Here is a 19,050-nt window from a genome sequence, read left to right on the forward strand (position 1 = left end):
TAAAGGCTCCCATGTACATGCACAGTTTACCACACATTCCGACATACCGTGGTGCTGCTGGAATAAATGACTCCTGAATGTATGCGTGGGAATCATGCCTTTCCCTGCTGGCAAATCAAGAGACCAAAGACCCAGAACCCAGAAGAAGCAGGAGGAGAAATGTCAGAGGCCAGTGAAGGGTCTAACAACCACTTCGCTGGAAGTGCATATCTGCCAACTTTAGTTCCGCTTTAAAGGCATAGTTCACTTTTACCAAAAAACTGCCTATGCAAATAAGGGGTGTTTGTAGATAAAAAGAAACCATGCAGCTCTGACCAAAGTTGAATATTGCCCTTGCTATATGTGTAGGCTATTTACGTACCTCATGAAGCCTGATTGAAAAACTCCCAGGATGTTGCTAAGAGAGGCCTAGCTGTTACTGTTCACCTCCATTATCACAGGAATGAGCTTTTTCTCTGATTCAAACCCCCTCACATGCTCTTTCTCTCCCCTCTAAGCTCAACATTTGAGAGCTTGCTCCTGTGATGGTGGATATGAACTGTAACAGCAACATCCTAGGAGTTTTCCAGTCAGGCCCCATGAGGGCTTGTACTGTAAAAGGCCTACACCTGTAGCAAGGGCAATTTTCAACTTTGGTCAAAGCTGCCCAGTTTGTTTTTATCCACAGACACCTCTTATCCACATAGGCAGTTTTCTGGTAAAGGAGAACTAACACTTTTGGGAAAACAAGCAAGTATTTTGACTTCTTCTGTTTTTTGAATAAAAATGCACACCTAGTTATGGGTTTAGGGCAGACGCTTGCGCGCCCCCTGGCCAACACCCACTGTGATTGTACACAGCAGGAGCCTTTCAGTAAGTTCTGTAAAAGCAAATATACCGCGCTGTCTAAACAAAAAACAAAACAAGCAGCCAGCACAGCAGTGTAAAAGTGAGCAAGAAGAAAAATGGAGAATGTGCAACGCTAACAAATGACTAATGTCAAAAGCATGAAATTGACATGTGAAAAAATATCAACATTTACAGAAATCTACTGAATTATCATAACATATATTCAATAAGGAATAATGTCCATATGTAAGCATAAGGGACTTCTGAGAGGCCCTAATGTGTTCCAAAATATGTGATCCAATGGAATAAATGACAGTCACTGGAGTCTTAAATGTGCATCAGAAAATAATGCCCACCCAGATGATGCCTGTTTAGGCGAAATGCGTCGGCCTGTCATGCTGACTCCATAGTTACTGTCCTATTTTTGAAGCGCTTGTTTTTACCTTTGGAAATATAAGTGTATTTTCTATAGTTTTACAATAAACATCCCTCACGGAATTACGCTATGTGCCCCTTCTTCTCATTTTACCCTTATGGTTGGGCTGACCTGCCTCTGTTTTTAACCTGGTGAATTCACCGTCCTGGAACGTCCGTCTGGAGGTTGCGTCCATACAGTGAACCTGTGCCTTTCTGGTTACCCTTTAAAAGCTTGATTGACTCATCAGGTGTACACCTGTATGAGTTCAATCTTTCCGGTAAGCGACTGGTGCTTCTGGTGGTGGATTCTCTATGTCACTCACATTATTTTCTGATGCACATTTAAGACTCCAGTGACTGTCATTTAATCCATTGGATCACATACTTTGGAACACATTAGGACCTCTCAGAAGTCCCTTATGCTTACATATGGACATTATTCCTTATTGAATATATGTTATGATAATTCAGTAGATTTCTGTAAATGTTCATATTTTTTCACATGTCAATTTCATGCTGAGAATGTAAGAGTGTAGCCAATTATTTCACACAGTCAGTCGACACTTTGTTCAAGACTCCAGAATTGTTACTATTTAGGTGTTCTGTCAGATTAAGCGAACCATCAGAATTGGTAACAGAAGTGACGTTCTGTCGCTGCCATCCTGCTACACCCTGCAACGATACACCGAGAAGGGGCCAAGGGGACATCTTGTTACACCCACCAGAGTTTTGCATTGCACAGTTATTTTTAACAGAAAACGGAGCTTATAAGGTGAAATACAGTATATAGAAATTTGATGGACTGTTTAGATGTTGAATTTTAAAAGTAGCGGCAAATCTGCTGACCTCACAGGTTTGCTAATCTAACAGAACGCCGCTGCTTTTATAATTCAACATGTAAACAGTGCAATGGATTTCGTAAAACTGTATTTCATCTTATAAACTCAGTTTCCTGTTAAAAATAACTGTGAGGTGCAAAACTCTGGTGGGTGTAACAAGATGTCCGCTTGCCCCGGTGTATCTTTACTATGGAGGAGTGCTGGGTGTAGCAAGATGACAGCGACGAAACGTCACTTCCGTTACAAATTCTGACGGGGCGCCAAATCTGACGGAACAAAGGCAATTGATTCAATCCACGACAAAATGGCGGCAACCTGTAGTCCTACACTAAAGCTAGAGAGGACACTGTTTAAACCGGATTTCCTACAACCTTTAAACTCTACCAAACGGAAAATGAATCGAGCTACTGCTGACGTCAGCACAGGCCGTCCATTGGCTGCCCCATGTTCGCCACTAGAGGTCCTGCCCGCGCCTTGTTGTGTGCTATGAGGGCGAAGCGCTTCGGATGGGGCAGCATTTGAACGTCATTCACCGGAAGACGTTATCGGATAGGGAAGTTGCAAATGTACCGGGAAGCGGCTTTGGTATGTGACTGCGGTGGTGGGCTCTTTTAGGCCACGCTGCCTGTAGTGAGCGGAGGAGGGCTGTGGGGTGGAATAGTCTGAAATGTCCGGGGTGCACATGTCCTAGAGGCCGGTCATTGGATGTAGTCATGTCTGTCTGTGTGTGTGTGAGAGTGAGTGGGGGATGGAAGGCCCCACAGCTGGGATGAAGTACAGAGTCCAGGAGGTGAGGTGGTGCCAGGGGGCTCTGTGCCCCCCATATCCTGCAATCTACACCCCCCTCTTGTAATAAACACCATAGACACTACACACACTTCAATGTATTACTAGCATGAAAGCTTTTAAAGCCCAGCTGAATTTTCTGTATAACCACTTCAGCCCCGGAAGATTTACCCCCTTTCTGACCAGAGCACTTTTTGCGATTCGACACTGCGTTGCTTTAACTGACAATTGCGCGGTCGTGAGACGTTGTACCCAAACAAAATTGACGTCCTCTTTTTTCCCACAAATAGAGCTTTCTTTTGGTGGTATTTGATCACCTCTGCGGTTTTTATTTTTTGCGATATAAACAAAAAAAGAGCGACAATTTTGAAAAAACGCATTATTTTTTACTTTTTGCTATAATAAATATCCCCAAAAATATATAATAAAACAATTTTTTTTCCTCAGTTTAGGCCGATACATAATTTTCTACATATTTTTGGTAAAAAAAATTGCAATAAGCGTATATTGATTGGTTTGCGCAAAAGTTATAGCGTCTACAAAAAAGGGGATAGAGTTATAGCATTTTTATTTATTTATTTACTAGTAATGGCGATATGCAAATTTTATTGGGACTGCGACATTATGGCGGATACGTCGGGCAATTTTGACACATTTTTGGGACAATTGGCATTAATACAGCGATCAGTGCGATTTAAAAATGCACTGATTACTGTAAAAATGTCACTGGCAGTGAAGGGGTTAACTGTGTTCTAGTTTGTGTTCTAACTAAAGGGGGATGCAGATTGTGCAGGGAAGATAACAGATCGCTGTTCATTCTCTGTATGAACAGACGATCTGTCAGTTCTCCCCTCAGAGAACCGGAAACTGTGTGTTTACACACAGTTCCGGGTTCTCCGTCTCTCAGCAGCGATCGAGACCGCCGGGCACTCGCAGTGGCTCGGGGGGGCATGCACCTCCGGCGGGGCGCGCTCGCCCCCTAGTGGCCACAGGGCAAAGCGACGTTACATAACGCCGTTTCGCCCAGCCATGCCATTCTGCCACAGTAGAACTGCGGCAGCTGGTCGGCATGTGGTTAACTACTTCCATATATATGTGACAATACTGAAGAAATGACACTTTGCTACAATGTAAAGTAGTGAGTGTACAGCTTGTATAACAGTGTAAATTTGTTGTCCTCTCAAAATAACTCAACACACAGCCACTAATGTCTAAACCACTGGCAACAAAAGTGAGTACACCCCTAAGTGAAATTGGCCAAATTGGGCCCAAAGTGTCAATATTTTGTGTGACCACCATTATTTTCCAGCACTGCCTTAACCCTCTTGGGCATGGAGTTCACCAGAGTTTCACAGGTTATCACTGGAGTCCTCTTCCACTCCTCCATGACGACATCACAGAGCTGGTGGATGTTAGAGATTAAAGATGAGCGCAGGCGTGTTCGCACACCCCACGTGCAGAGCTCGCCAGGAACTCGGCGCTGCGCTAATCACAGGCAGTGAGACATTGTCCCGATGCGCAGCTGCAGAGATCGTGAAATGTCTCACTGTCTGTGATTAGCGCAGCACAGTGCCGACTTCCTGGCGAGCTCTGCACGTGGGGTGTGCGAATACGCCTGCGCTCATCCTTAGAGACCTTGCACTCCTCCACCTTCCATTTGAGGATGCCCCACAGATGCTCAATAGGGATTAGGTCTGGAGACATGCTTGGCTAGTCCATCACCTTTACCCTCAGCTTCTTTAGCAAGGCAGTGGTAGTCTTGGAAGTGTGTTTGGGGTCGTTATGTTAGAATACTGCCCTGCGGCCCAGTCTCCTAAGGGAGGGGATCATGCTCTGCTTCAGTATGTCATAGTACATGTTGGCATTCGTGGTTCCCTCAATGAACTGTAGCTCCCCAGTGCTGGCAGCCCCAGACCATGACACTCCCACCACCATGCTTGTCTTTGTACTCCTCACCTGGTTGCCACCACACACGCTTGACACCATTTAAACCAAATACGTTTATCTTGGTCTCATCAGACCACAGGACATGGTTCCAGTAATCCATGTTTTTAGTCTGCTTGTCTTCAGCAAACTGTTTGTGGGCTTTCTTGTGCAACCGCTGTATGGTCTTGGCAATCTTCTTATAGCCTAGGCCATCTTTATGTAGAGCAACAATTCCTTTTTTCAGATCCTCAGAGTTCTTTGCCATGAAATACCATGTTGAACTTCCAGTGACCAGTATGAGAGAGTGAAAGCGGTAACACCAAATTTAACACACCTGCTCCCCATTCACACCTGAGACCTTGTAACACTAACGAGTCACATGACATTGGGGAGGAAAAATGGCTAACTGGGCCAAATTTGGACATTTTCACTTAGGGGAGTACACACTTTTGTTGCCTGCGGTTTAGACATTAATGGCTGTGTGTTGAGTTATTTTGAGAGGACAGCAAATTTACACTGTTATACAAGCTGTACACTCACTACTTTACATTGTAGCAAAGTTTCATTTCTTCAGTGTTGTCACATGAAAAGATAAAATAATCACAAAAATGTGAGGGGTGTACTCACTTTTGTGAGATACTGTGTGTGTGTATATGTATGTACATTATATATATATATATATATATATATATCTATCTATCTACATATATATATATATCTATATATATATATAGATATATATATATATAGATATATATATATATATCTATATATATCTATCTATCTACATATATATATATATATCTATCTACATATCTATATATAGATATATATATATCCTAGATGAGGAGTGGTTTTGCCAGGATCACGGCTGCACCGGTTACTGCAGTCGGCTTTCAGTTAAAACCATGATCTGAGCGTCTCTACAGCCACCCAATCACTTTCACAGTCCACGACTGCCCACAGAGGAGAGGAACAAATGTACCTCCCTCCTTCTCTGTGATGATTGAAGCTGGTGTTCTGTTTAATAGTACATGTCATCCTCCAACGATCTGTGCATGATGCACAGGTCGTAACGTCACTCCAGCTGATGTCCTGATCGGCTGGTGTGACCTCAACACTGCGCATGCACAGATTGTCGGAGGCATTATCCGATGATCAGCAAAGCGCTGTGCTCTGTCGATTAGTGCAGATCTTTTTTCCGCCTGTGACGTGATCGGTGATGTCTCATGCATGCGCAGACAGAGCGAGGCAGAATGTGACGATAAGTTTTTTTTATTTTATTTTTTTCTCCATCTTTTGCTGATCGTCAGATTATGCCTCTGACAATCTGTGCATGCGCAGTGTTGACATCAAACCAGCTGATCAGGACATCCGCTGGAGTGACGTTACGTCCTGCACATGCGTATTTCGTCGGAGGCATTATCTGACTATCTGCACTATTCGATCGAACACCGGAAGCAGCATCCTGGTTTGATCAGATGCTTTGGAGGGCAGACGAGGGATCAAATAGACTCCAGATCTCTCCATTGTCACTGCCAAAGCTATCACAAGGGATGATGTTCGCCCCTTGTGATAGCAATAATTTTGAATAAAAAAAAAATGTAAATAAAAAATTAAGCTTAGTTTATCTTTACCAAAAAATGCTTGTGCAGCTAAGGGATGCATGTAGATTAAAACAAGCTGTGCAGTTTTGACTAGAGTTGAATAATGCCCTTGTTATAGGTGTGGGCCATTATGTACCTCATGAAGCCTGACCTGAAAACTCCCAGGATGTTGCTAAGGCAGGCCATTTTCAAGGCAGATCATGTGATTTTCTTTCTTGCAACCTGAGAAGAAAATCACTAAATTCCCCTATCAACAGAGTCAGTGTTGGGGGAATCCCTCTTGCTGAGGTATTGTGTTCTCCCACGTGATTATTGGTAGTGGCTATAATTGCATGCTAGAAACCAATATGCTGGTTGTACCCAAGTCAGTCGATGGACTTGGGTACAACCAGCCTGCCCATACTTGACGGGGGGAGTGGATGTGGTTTGTGCTATCCCAAGGCATTGTCACTTTGCTCCAAATGAGAAAAATTACTGTCTAAAGCAAAACTGAGCTAAAGGGAGGATAGAAGAAGAAAAAGATTTGGGGGTACTTATTTCAGATTACGCAAAGAGTGTGACCAGGCAGTGGGGAAAGTGAATAAAATTCTAGGCTGCATCACTAGAGGGGTCATCAGGAGGATCTGACTCCTCTATATGGATCTTTAGTGAGACCTCATTTAGAATACTGTGTGTAGTTCTGGGGACCTCACTTACAGAAAGATATTGATACGATAGAACTAGTCCAGAGACTGGTAACAAAAATGGTAAAAGGTCTGGGGAATAAAACCTATTCAAAGGAACTTAATTTGTACAGTCTGGAGGAAAGAAGGGAAAGGGGAGACATGATTGAAACCTTTAAATACATCAAGGGGTGAGTATGGTTCATGAAGGCAGTTTTTACAATCTGAAACCAAAATCAAGAACATGGGGACATGACCTCAAACTAACTGCAGGAAAGTTTAAAACAAATCTTAGTAACTATTTTGCTGAAAGGGTAGTTGATGCTTGGAATAAACTTCCAGCAGAGGTAGCGAGACAGTCAACAGAAATGGCTTCAAACATGCTTGGGACAAACATAGATCTATAGTGAATATAAAAAGTCTACACACCCCTGTTTAAAATGTCAGTTTTCTGTAATGTAAAAAAAATGAGACAAAAGATAAATCATTTCAGAACTTTTTCCACCTGTAATGTGACCTATAAACTGTACAGCTGAAAAACAGACTGAAATTTTTAGGTTGGGTGGTGGAGTAAAAAAAAAAAATAAATAAATAAAACTAAAATAATGTGGTTGCATTAGTGTGCACACAAGTTCTGAAATGATTTATCTTTGCCTCATATTTTTTTTACATTACAGAAACCTGACATTTTAACACAGGCAAACGGCTGATCCGTGTCTCCTGTGAATGATCGGTGGTTCGCGGCGGCCGCTGCTTGGCTCCCATTGTGCCGCGTGCATGAGATCACATAGAGGTGTGTAATTTTGCGCACCCGGGCCGCCCTGCTGCAGTAAATGTACGTGGGGCGGTCCGGGAACGGTTAAGGACCGGAAGGTTTTATCCCCTTCCTGACCAGGCCATTTTTCCCTTGTTTGTCTTTCAGGACAGCCACCATAGAGAGAGACCTTGGCTCCTCCCATCTCAGGAAACACCACCTTATACGGCAAGATTTAAGCCCCACCACCCCGCCGGCTCCTCAGTTCTGTTCTGTTTCCTTTAGTGGGGAGACACCACTAAGGGAAGCTCTGTGGGATTCCACTCACATGGGATTTGTTGTTTGTGCCAGGTTTGGAGGCCGTCTTGGATCGGACGGCTGACAAGAAAAAGGCCTTTCCCATTAAAAGGAAATAGAGAGAGCAGTCTCGGCATCAGAGGACGCTTGAAGCCCCAAAACCTGATCGGCAGAAGAAGGTTTGGGGGTAGGGGGCGATTTTATTTATTATTTTTTGCCCTCCTGAACAGCCCAAAAAGACCCAATGACGGATTAACCACGGTGGGAGTTAGATTTGGGGCCTTCCTCCCACAGTGGGAGATGATCACCTCCAACCAGTTTGTGTTAGGGATCATAAGAGGAGGAAACCAGCTGGAGTTTTCTAAAAACCTCCCCCGCTAAGACTTCTGGTCACTGAGCTGCCAAAGTGCGCAGAAAAGTCGTCAGCTCTTCTATCCTCCCTACAGGAGTTGGAGGATCCAGTGGGTGGTGGTACGAGTCCCAACAGGAGAGACTGGCAGGGGCTTCTATTCCCACATCTTTGTGGTCCGCAAGCCTTCGGGAATGTTCAGGCTTATCCTGAACCTGAAGCCTCTGAATGTTTCAGTAACCTACAGGAAGTTCCAAATGGACCAGGTCTACTCGATGAAGGCACTCTTTCCCCTGAACTGTTTCATGGCATTGATAGATTTGAAAGACGCCTATCTGCACATCCCCGTTGCAGAAGGCTACCAGAAGTTCCTCAGGTTGGCGGTAAAAACCAGAGAAGGGACGTTCCATCTACAGTTCAGGGCCCTCCCCTTTGGTCTATCGTGGAGGTCCTGGCTTTTCTGAGGCTCAGGCATCTCAGGGGTCGCATACTTGGACGATCTACCCCTGTTTGCTTCTTCCCCGGAGCAGTTGTCCCAGGATCTACAGGTGGCAAGAGGCATCCTAGAAAGCTTGGGGTGGCTCTTGAACCTGGAGAAATCCAGCTTAGTTCCATCCCAAAGGTCACCTTCTTGGGCTATGTGTTTAATTCAACAAAGCAGAAGGTCTTCCTTACCTTAGAAAAGGTCCAGAAGGTGGACAGGGCAATGTTGATGCTCCAGGGCAGCCGTCAGGTCTCAGTACAAGCCATGTCAGCTTTGGGTTTACTAAAATCCACGCTCCCGGCAGTGCAGTGGGCAGGGCTGCATTTTTGCCCTTTGCAACTGTTCACTCTGGGGGTTTGGGACCACAATCAGGGGTCCCTGGACTCCCTGATATTTGTGCCGAGTCAGGTCAGGAGGTCCCTTTGTTGGCGTAGAAAGGCAGCAAATCTGTCACAAGGAATGGAGTGGGTGCTACCAGTCTCCAGGACTGTCACGACCGATGGGAGTAGCACAGGTTGGTGGGCGCACCTAGATTCCCAGATGGTGCAAGGTACCTGGATGAGAGAGGAGGCAAAGAAGTCCTCAAACTGGAGGAAGCTGAGAGCAGTAGCCTTGGCGCTCAGAGCCTTTCAGAGAGAGCTCTAGGGACAGCATATGCGGACAACTCGGACAACTTCTCAGCGGTGGTCTATATCAACAGGCAAGGGGGTACCAGGAGCAGATCCTTGTGGGTCCTGGTGGAAACCATCCTCAAGTGGGCCGGAGCCAACGTTCTATCCCTCTTAGCAGTACATTTGAAGGTGGAACAGAACCAGCTAGCAGACTTTCTCAGCAGGTAAAAGCTAAGGGAGGGCGACTGGGTTTTGAACCAGGACATCTTTGAGATGGTCACTCGAAAGTGGGGGGTGCCATGTGTGGACTTCTTTGCTTTGAGGGAGAACACAAAGACATGCCTCTTCTTCTCCCTGAGCAGATGGGACGGGGTGGTCTGAGTGGACACACTGGCTCAGAACTAGCGGTTCCCCCCCCCCCCCCACCCCCCCCCCTCCTATTCTGATACCAGCACTATTGAGAAAATTTCAGTTGGAAAACACAACTCTGATTCTGATCGCGCCACACTGGCCCAGGAGACCGTGGTTCTCCATCTTGAAGGACCTGGCTGTGGAACCTCCCTGGATTCTGCCTATCCAGGAGGATCTTCTTAGAGGCTGATCTGTTGTCCCCAGGGGGAGCAGTGGAATCTTCAAGCCTGGCTACTGAGGAGGAAATGTTGAGGGTCAAGGGTTTCTCAGATCGTTTAGTGGCGACTCTCTTAGGTTGCAGAAAAAAGGAGACGGAAACTATCTACCTAAAGGTGTGGAGACGCTTCAACGTACGCTGTTCAGTAGCAGTGTTGGAATTTCTGCAGTCAGGAGCGGACAAGGGGTTAGCACTTTGAAAGGACAGGTATCCGCCTTGAGCGTATTCCTGGAAAAGCCACTAGCAACAGAATAATGGATAGCCAGGTTTTTTAAAGCCTTAGGCAGACAGAGACAAGTCAGAACCCCCCTCCCCGTGTGGGATCTCTCCTTAGTGCTACAGGCCCTCACTGGGGAGCCATTTGAGCAGCTGGGGTCCTGCGCGTTAAAATTGGTCACCCTCAAGACTGTGTTTTCGGTGGCAATCACTATGGCAAGGAGGGTTAGTGAACTCGGCCCTCCCCATTAGGGCACCTTTTTTTCAGATTTTCCCGGACCTTGTGATTTTTAAAACGGATCCGGCCTTTTTGCCAAAGGTGGCCTCTAAGTTTCATAGAGGCCAGGAAATAATTTTGCCTACCTTCTGTTCGAGTCCTGTGAGGGAGCAGGAACATATTTTTCATAAATTGGATGTTAGTATGTCTGTCCTTCAGTACTTGGTACAAAACAGTTTAGGAAATCGGATTCCTTTTTTGTTATTTTCAGGGGCTAGGAAAGGGTCCAGAGCCTCTTGACATACAATAGCCAGATGGTTGAGGTTAGCCATTATTCAGGCCTATGTGGTCAGAGTGGACTGGTGCTTCTCCAGAGCAGATCTGTAGGGCTGCAACGTGGTCCAACTTTGCCACCTTTGGCCGATAGGTCCAACCTGTAGTGCTTCACAAAGACCTGGCCTTTGGGCGTAAAGTGCTGCAGGCAGTAGTTCAACCCTAAGGTAAGGTGCTCGCTTATCCTCTCTGGTGGCTGTCCTGAAAGACGAACAGGGGAAAAACTGAGTTACTCTTACCGGTAACATCCTTTTCCAGGAGTCTTTCAGGACAGCACCTGTACCCACACAAATTGTTGGCTATCTCTGAGAGCTCATCACATGAGACTGTCGGGTAAGATAATCTCACTCCAGTGTGAAAGCCCGAGTCGTGGCGATAGAGATTCTCTATGTTCGTTTGGAGGCCGGGCACGATGTTATGACGTCACGCCTGGCCTCTGCTTTAAAAAAAAATGGCGCCGTCACGGCGTTTCTTTTTTTTTTTTTTAGGCTTCCCAGCCTAGAGGTGAGATGCGAGGTCTTATTGACCCCATATCTCACTGCAAAAGGAACAGATTGTGCCATATTGCTATTACAAGGGTTGTTTACATTCCTTGTAATAGGAATAAAAGTGATCAAATTTTTAATTTTTTTTTTTTTTTTTTTTTTAAAGTGTCAAACTTAAAAAAAAAAAAAAAAAAAAAAGTCAAATTAACAAAAAAAAAAAAAATTAAAGTGCCCCTGTCCCCTTGAGCTCGCACGCAGAAGCGAACGCATACGCTTCGTTTTTATCTTGCCTTGCAACATGTACTTTGTGTATGATTCTATTACTCAAATGTAAGTGCAATATTTTTTTATTATTTGAATAAATGTCATATGATTTTAGGCTATGGAAGCCTTCTCTTTATGATTTTTTTCTGGGAAATATCTGCCACCCACCCCCTGATTAAGCCACCATCAGTTTGCACCGATGGTCACATTATTACATGTATTGATTGATAATTTGGACCTTGAATCCTTTATCATTTTGACCAATCACATTTATATGCATTAGTTTGCACTAAGTCACCTTATTATATGTATCGCTAGTTCAGTTTACAGCGCGACTTATTATTGTATAAATGTAATACTATGTAGAGCAGTGCGTCTAACTGCAACTAACATGCAGATGTTGGTTTCTAACAAACAGATGTGAGAGGGAAAAGGAGACGCCTCTGGAGATCGGAGGAATTTGCAAGTAGGCAGAAAAACACATGAAAAGCAATTTCATGACAATAGATTACAGGGCCATTAAGTAATGGAAGTGTATGAATTATTTGTAACCACTTGGCGGCCGCCTAACTGTAAATATGCATCATTATTTTGACGTTAAATACCAGGGTTATAGCAGCTGCCATAACCCTGGTATCATTATTTACAGCAGGTGTCCAGCTTTCAGATAAAAGTGGACCCCCCCCGAAACCAAACAGGTCTGATGTTAATGCTGACAGTTTGTTTATCCAGATGGCTGTACAGGTGTGGTGTGAAGCTGCAGTGGAGTTAATTACTTGTATAAGGTTCCTTTTAACCCGGGCGTTCAGGTTTTTAAAGCGGGGGTCCACCTATCGTTTTTTTTTTTTTTTGAGTTCATTCACAAACTTTACTTCTCAGCATTACATACTCACATATTGTGTGTAATATGTCCGCCTGTGTCAGATTTAGTCGGAAAGAATAACTTATATTATTCACTGCAGGTGGTTTCCATCTTCATTGTGGGCATTTGAAGCCCACAAGCATTTATTTCCTGGATGTGGTGAATGCTGTGCTCGCAGCATTCACCGCTCCTTCCTGCACATGCTCAGTGGCATCCTGGGAAGCCTGAGACTAGCTCCCAGGAGTCTGGGAGGGGCTAGAAACACGCCTACTCCCACGGGAGGAGAACCAGGAAGTGCAAAGAAGAATAGAAAAATAAAAGCTAATTACGGCGATTTAAATTTTTTTAAACGGCATGTCAGCATCTAGGCAAGGAAGAGAATACATACAGATATTGTTCAAAATTTGGGTGGAACTCCGCTTTAACCAGAGATTACACGAACCAAAAACATACTGCAGTGTATTCCTATGAGTGGCCAGATGTATACAGACACCCATCTGCCTGTATCTCCTGACATCCAGGTCTCTTCAGGTTTGTCGGCCCAAATGCAATAAGTTTGTGTCCAAGTCTGCTTTCACTAACCTGAGTGTTGGCAGGTAGATGTCCCTTTTATATGCATTCATCCGTAAGGGATTACATGGGTCCCTTTTTTTTCTCCATCCAAAGATGTTAACGGATGTATCATATATGACATCCGTTTCCATTCTGATTCGATTTGGCGGGGGAACAGTCCAGGAGGGCTCCCGTGTGAAAAGGGGCTTAAATGGACAGTCCCATAAAGCACTTTTAGGGCCATGAAAGCATAGAAAGTTGTGATATTGTGAGAGAAATAAAGAGGAAATGAATTAATCCTTGTGCAGCAAACTCTGCAATAGTTATTCTACAGAAGCTGATATGTGGACGTGTAAGCTGGACGGCGAACTGACCTATGTACTGGTACCACAAACGGCAAGCTCATCCCAGTGGAGTTCTGTCTCAGGCCTTCTGCTATAGAGTTTCAATTCTCTCACTGGATTTGACCAAAAGTAATGAGAATAAAAAAATCTGAAAAGAATTCTCCTGTAGGGTTCTTGTCCCATGAGTCAGCAATGGGTATGTGGTCAATATCTATGTGAGTGGTTGCAGGAATCGCAGCGATTCCCCCACCCACAGTCAAAACGCATTTCTGTTTAAGAACCCACTGGGCTGCCATTAAAGCCCGAGTTCCACCCAAAAGTGGAACTTCTGCTGATCTGTCTTTCTCGTAATTTTGTCAGTAGAAGTTTGCTTGTAATGGTCTTATTGCTTCTCTTCGTATTTTGCTTCAAATTGCAGGTATACCCTGAAATTATTCTTGCATGTAGTAAGCAGTTCAACTTTAGGAAATCTGCTAAGGGCTCTTCACTTTTGCAGGGCATATCGGATTGATTATCACACCACTTGGACAGATCATGTGACTAAGCAAACCCTCCCACCTTGTTAGCAAGTGCACTGAAGAACATTAACCTAATGTGATGTGTAAGTATTTCCTTAAGCTGTCCATACACTGTTTTTTTTGTTTTGTTTTTTTGTTCTGCCAGCAGGCTGAATCGAAAACCTTAATGCAGTGTTTCTCAACTCCTGTCCTCAGGGCCCACTAACAGGCCAGGTTTGCAAGATAACTGAAATACATCACAGGTGATATCATTTGCTATTTGATATTATTGCTGTATTCTAGTCTGCATCTTCCCAGGGTAATACTTAAAATCTGGCCTGTTAGTGGGTCCTGAGGACTGAAGCTGAGAACCACTGCATTAACAGGTTCCTCCATCTTCACAAACAAGGTAGTTGGAGGAATCTTCAACACCACGGCAATGTATTCTGACTGCTGCTGCCAACGTCAGAATACTCTGATCAGCTGCTGATTGAGAACATTTTCCAAAAGATCTTTTGTTGAGTGGGAACAGCCCCACAGTGACTGGCCAATTCAGCAGGGACCGGTTACATTTCAAAGTGTATCTTGTGTATTTCTCAACGGCTATAGATGGTCCAAAATTCTCTTCACTGACACCCTATTGAGTTCAGTGGCCCTGAATAAAGAGTATCTCCAGTTTTGATGAACACACTTTAATGAAGTCAACAGGGACTCAGTCAAAAGAAAATGAATGATGTCTGATTTTGCAGGAAAACCCTGGAGAAACTGGTTGGGGGGTTTGAGCAGTTTAACATCTTGGGAGAGGGGTTTAGTTTGACTAGTGAACATTTAAATAAAATAATTTTAAGGATAAACTAGCAAAGAAAAAGCTTTCTCCCATAATATGTAAAGAGGGTACAGATGATTGGCTCCTTTGGAGGCAGGGATTGATATGTTTGAGTTGATGTTCTTTGTGAAAGTCTATTGAATTCTTTGCTGCTGTATGAATAAATGTGTAGCCAGAACTGCTGTACTAGACATGCTGCACCCTTGTCTCCTATAAATGTCTATATATTCATGTTTTGTTTTTCTTGTAGACTGAACTTAATATTGTGGAAATTGAACATCAAGCATAAAGCAATCTACAGAAAGAAGCCAAGATTACGTGGAACTGTGTTACTTACCAAGCATGGCTGTACAAGAGCCAAGAAAGGCTAGATCGCTCAGCCTTGCAGGAATTGCTCAAATTTCCAATGATATCTCTAGGAAGTTCTTGGATCGCAGTGACCTGTCCAGACTCTTACGAATTGCTTCAAATTTCCTTAAAGACCATACTCAGGTGTTGGTGGAACTGGACAGCTTCTTTCTTCATGATCCAAGTGCCAAAATAAAGTTGGTGTTTGTAGAAGACACTGTTTTGGTGAAGAACATTTTTGTTATGTCCTCTTCTATGCAGGAACTTGCTCAAAGGTCACCTGAAAACCTTTATGTTGATCTACAGAGTAATATTGCCCCAGGGCTGAACTTATACAGCGTGTCTTGTGAGGAGGAGTCTGGTTGGAACATGTGTGCTAGTTGCATATCAAAAACCAACAACCAAGACACCATGAGGTTTCTTATTGTTTCTGTTTTGCAAAGCATACCAAAAATGAAAGCTCAGATAAAATCCATCACAATTCATCCCGAGATCGCAGAATTTAGAGACCTGAATAACCTCGTACCTAATGCCACTATCAAGCATTGCATGTCCCTTATTGCTAGAGTGATTGAGGGGAAAATTGCTCATTTACCACTGCCCACACAGTCACAGATTAAAAATGTCTTACAAGCCCTGTGCTTTTCCCGTTCCTTAAAAATCTACAATCGCCACCTCAATGAATTGAAAGCTTTATGTCCAGTAGACGTGTATCAGTACTACATTGACACGTGGCATCCTAGCAGAAAAGAATGGTGTACAAAGGACAGCAAAAGAGTAAAAACTGAAAAATCATTGTATACCTACTCTGGGGCTCTACAATACACACTTTCAGCAAAAATGGGAATTTTGCCATCATTGTACCAGTGCCTCCGTGTCATTTTGCGTGAGACCCTCGAGCTACAAAGTGTACCAGAAACCTTACTTGAGGTCTATACTGATCTTGTGCCTGTTACTTCAACAATAATAACAACAAAAACAACAGAAGAAGAAACTGCTGCTACTACTACTAATACTGCTACTACTACTACTACTACTGATGCTTCTGAAGAGGTAAGAAGTATTTATTGATAAATGTACATCTTTGTAGAATTCATGGTTATCTGTTATCCCATTCCTGAAAGATGCTCTGTTGTAAAACTAAAGAACACCAAGATGTACTTTATTTGCATAGCTATGCCTTTGTATATCGACTTTAGTCAAAAAATGAATATATATGTAACACTGAGGTACACATCAATATTCAGTGCAAAAGGCAAATTTATTTTTATTTTTTTTAAGTTTTCATATTTATTTTCCTCACTTGTCAGCTTCACACATGCAAAGTTTTCTCTTGGTCACTTAGCATTAGAGGAATGCCGATAGGTGAAAGGTCCTGCAGGTCAGCAGAGCAGGGGAAAGATATTCTGAGATCCTAGATTACTGATGTCAATACCTGATTTCTTAGTACCTTGGGTGTCTTGTGTAGTGCTTTTCCCCCTGTAGGAGACTGAAAACCAAAACGCTAAAGGAAAATAAGAGGCACTACATCAGACACGCACAGAGGGGGCACAACAGCGGAAGCAGTATACAAGTGACAGGGCAGTGCAGGTGAGAAACAGAGGGGCAATTTAGGGAAGCGATGTGTAGGGGGCTCAAAAGACCTGATGGAGGAAGTGTAGGTGCATTCTCAACTATTTACAAGTAGTATGTGCAAGGGCATGCAACCATTAGTTTTTGGGGTCCAAACGAAAGCAGTGGCAGCTTAAGAAAGGAGATTCTGTTTACTTACCTTTCGACAACCCTGTGTCTTAAAACTTTCTGACAATTACAGGTATCCAACACTTCCCACATATTCATGGGAGTGGACTGAAGGTACGCACCTGAATCTCTCAATTGCGCAAAAAATATGCCAACCTCTAAAGTATAAAAAAGAGTCCATGAGCAAAGTCTGTAATGGCCCAGGAGCCTAAGGGGTAAACACAGCATCCCGAGGGCGTGATGATGTCACAGGGGGCTTGGCTACATGTTTTTCAGCAGACAAAGGGGCGGCTTCACCCGAACTGTTTAGCCACACTCCCTGTGACATCATCACGCCTTCCGTCCTGAGTTCCTGTACAGTGCTTTGCTGGATACTGTTCCTTTACAGAGGCTGCTTGCACAAGAAATTTGCCTTGGCTGTGGAGAGGCTGCCATCTACTGGCCTGATATTTAAGTGCTGTTTGGAATACATCTCTTGTGAGTGTATTATTATTATTTTTTTTTTTTTTTTACTATTTATTTGTAATTTATTACATTTGGTGGTGCTTTTTTGTTTCTCTCGTTTCTGTGCCTTTACATGATCCAACACTTCCTCATGTGTTGAATACTTGGTCCCCCATTGCATTCTGTGGTTCGTTACCTTTGCTTGTATGTCCTGTATCGACGTAGGTGCCAGCAAGAGGAACCACAGTGCATGGTGGAGAAGCAGATTTACAACATTATAGAAGTTTTGGATACCAACTTAGAGTTTTAGGACACAGGCTGATGCTGTAATGCCGATGTGCAATCATTGGGGATCACACAATTCTACAGACAGCCACCCTGCATGAGTTTAGCTTCAGTGTAGAGAGAATGTTTCTAGAACAGGACAAAGGAATATATTGCATTAGGAATTCAGGAATGACATGGGCTGGGTTTAGTGAAAGCAGTATTTAACCCAAAAGCAAACACCTTTTTTTTAAAAGTTACAATGTAACAAAAAGTCAGGAAAAAAAGCTGTACCACACATCAGTGTGGCCCAAATGTCATTTTTATATGGGCAGCCTCTGCCTATGTATGTCACCTGGTACATAGAAAGTTTGGCTTTGACAGCCAGGACCAAGTCATTATAGGATGGCAGTGAGGTCCATTTCTATTTAAGAAGAATTTCTCTTCTTGCATAGTAAGATACATAAAAAAAGCAATAATTTGGGGTTGAATGGGGAGATTGTCATAAATACCTAGCAATTGTACAATATGATCTGGTGTTAAGTGTAGCTTAAGTGCCTTGGAAAAAACATTTATTACCGTATTTATCAGCGTATAAAGCGCACCTTCATTTTAAGAGGGAAGTTTCAGGGGAAAAAAATATTTTTTCAATAAACAACTTTAAAGCAAATTAAGGGTCAGTGCCCATGAATGCAGCCTGACCAATGCCCATCTGCTGCCCATCTCCCATCAATGCAGTCTGATGCCGTTTGTTTGTTTGTTTGTTTTTTTTTTAGCCTCAATGCCCATCTGCAGCCTCACCATCTCTCATCAAAGCAGCCTGAACCGTGCAGGAAATCACAGAGCCGTCATCTCCTGTTTACTTGGCTCTCACATGCACACAGTCCCGCCTCTGCCATCGGCATTGGACCAGCTCCTGTGATGGACAGAACACTGGTCCAATGCCGGTGGAGGAGGCGGGACTGTGTGTGTGACGTGAGGGCAGAGTGGGAGAGTAAACAGTAGATGACAGCTCGGTGTATTCCGGCGGCTCTCGTTCCCCTCCGACGTACACTATCGGCGTATAGCACGCACCCGTGATTTGCCCCCTATTTTCAAAGGAAAAAAGGTGCGTGTTATACGCCCATAAATGCGGTATATTGTAGCCTACCGATTCTTAAATGTGGCTGCATTCATTTTCATTTTTAGGCTTTCTTTCCTTTATTTTCATCTGCTGATCAAGCTGGTAAGTCTTTTTTCTTTTTCAAAAGAACAAGCAATCCTCCAGGTGTATCAGTTTACAGGGATGAGACAAACCATTTAACACTGACGGGTTCCTACAATGATCAGCTTTTGTTTAGTCATGTAAAACTTTTATCCCAAAAGGAGGAAAAAATGCTTTTACTCATTATAAGGTGTTATCTGGAGTTTGACTTCAATGTATTAGTGTATTTAAATCTGCTAGTACATTTAACACTACTTTAACACTGG

General features: G+C 43.6%; 1 protein-coding gene across 2 annotated transcripts in view; it reads left to right on the plus strand.

Moving 5' to 3' along the window:
* Window positions 1-2,475: 2,475 nt before the first annotated feature.
* ZSWIM9 (zinc finger SWIM-type containing 9) overlaps window positions 2,476-19,050 on the plus strand; it is a 67,104-nt gene continuing 50,529 nt past the window's right edge. The window contains exons 1-3 of one of the 2 annotated variants that reach the window (XM_073602592.1): window positions 2,476-2,669; window positions 13,958-14,062; window positions 15,035-16,185. In XM_073602592.1, coding sequence (XP_073458693.1) covers window positions 15,127-16,185 — 1,059 coding nt within the window. In that variant the 5' untranslated portion in view covers window positions 2,476-2,669; window positions 13,958-14,062; window positions 15,035-15,126. The remainder of the gene's footprint in view (window positions 2,670-13,957; window positions 14,063-15,034; window positions 16,186-19,050) is intronic. The other variant, XM_073602593.1, reaches the window with a different exon arrangement.

This window comes from Aquarana catesbeiana, linkage group LG10, assembly GCF_042186555.1.
Source record: "Aquarana catesbeiana isolate 2022-GZ linkage group LG10, ASM4218655v1, whole genome shotgun sequence".
Taxonomy (NCBI): Eukaryota; Metazoa; Chordata; class Amphibia; order Anura; family Ranidae; genus Aquarana; species Aquarana catesbeiana.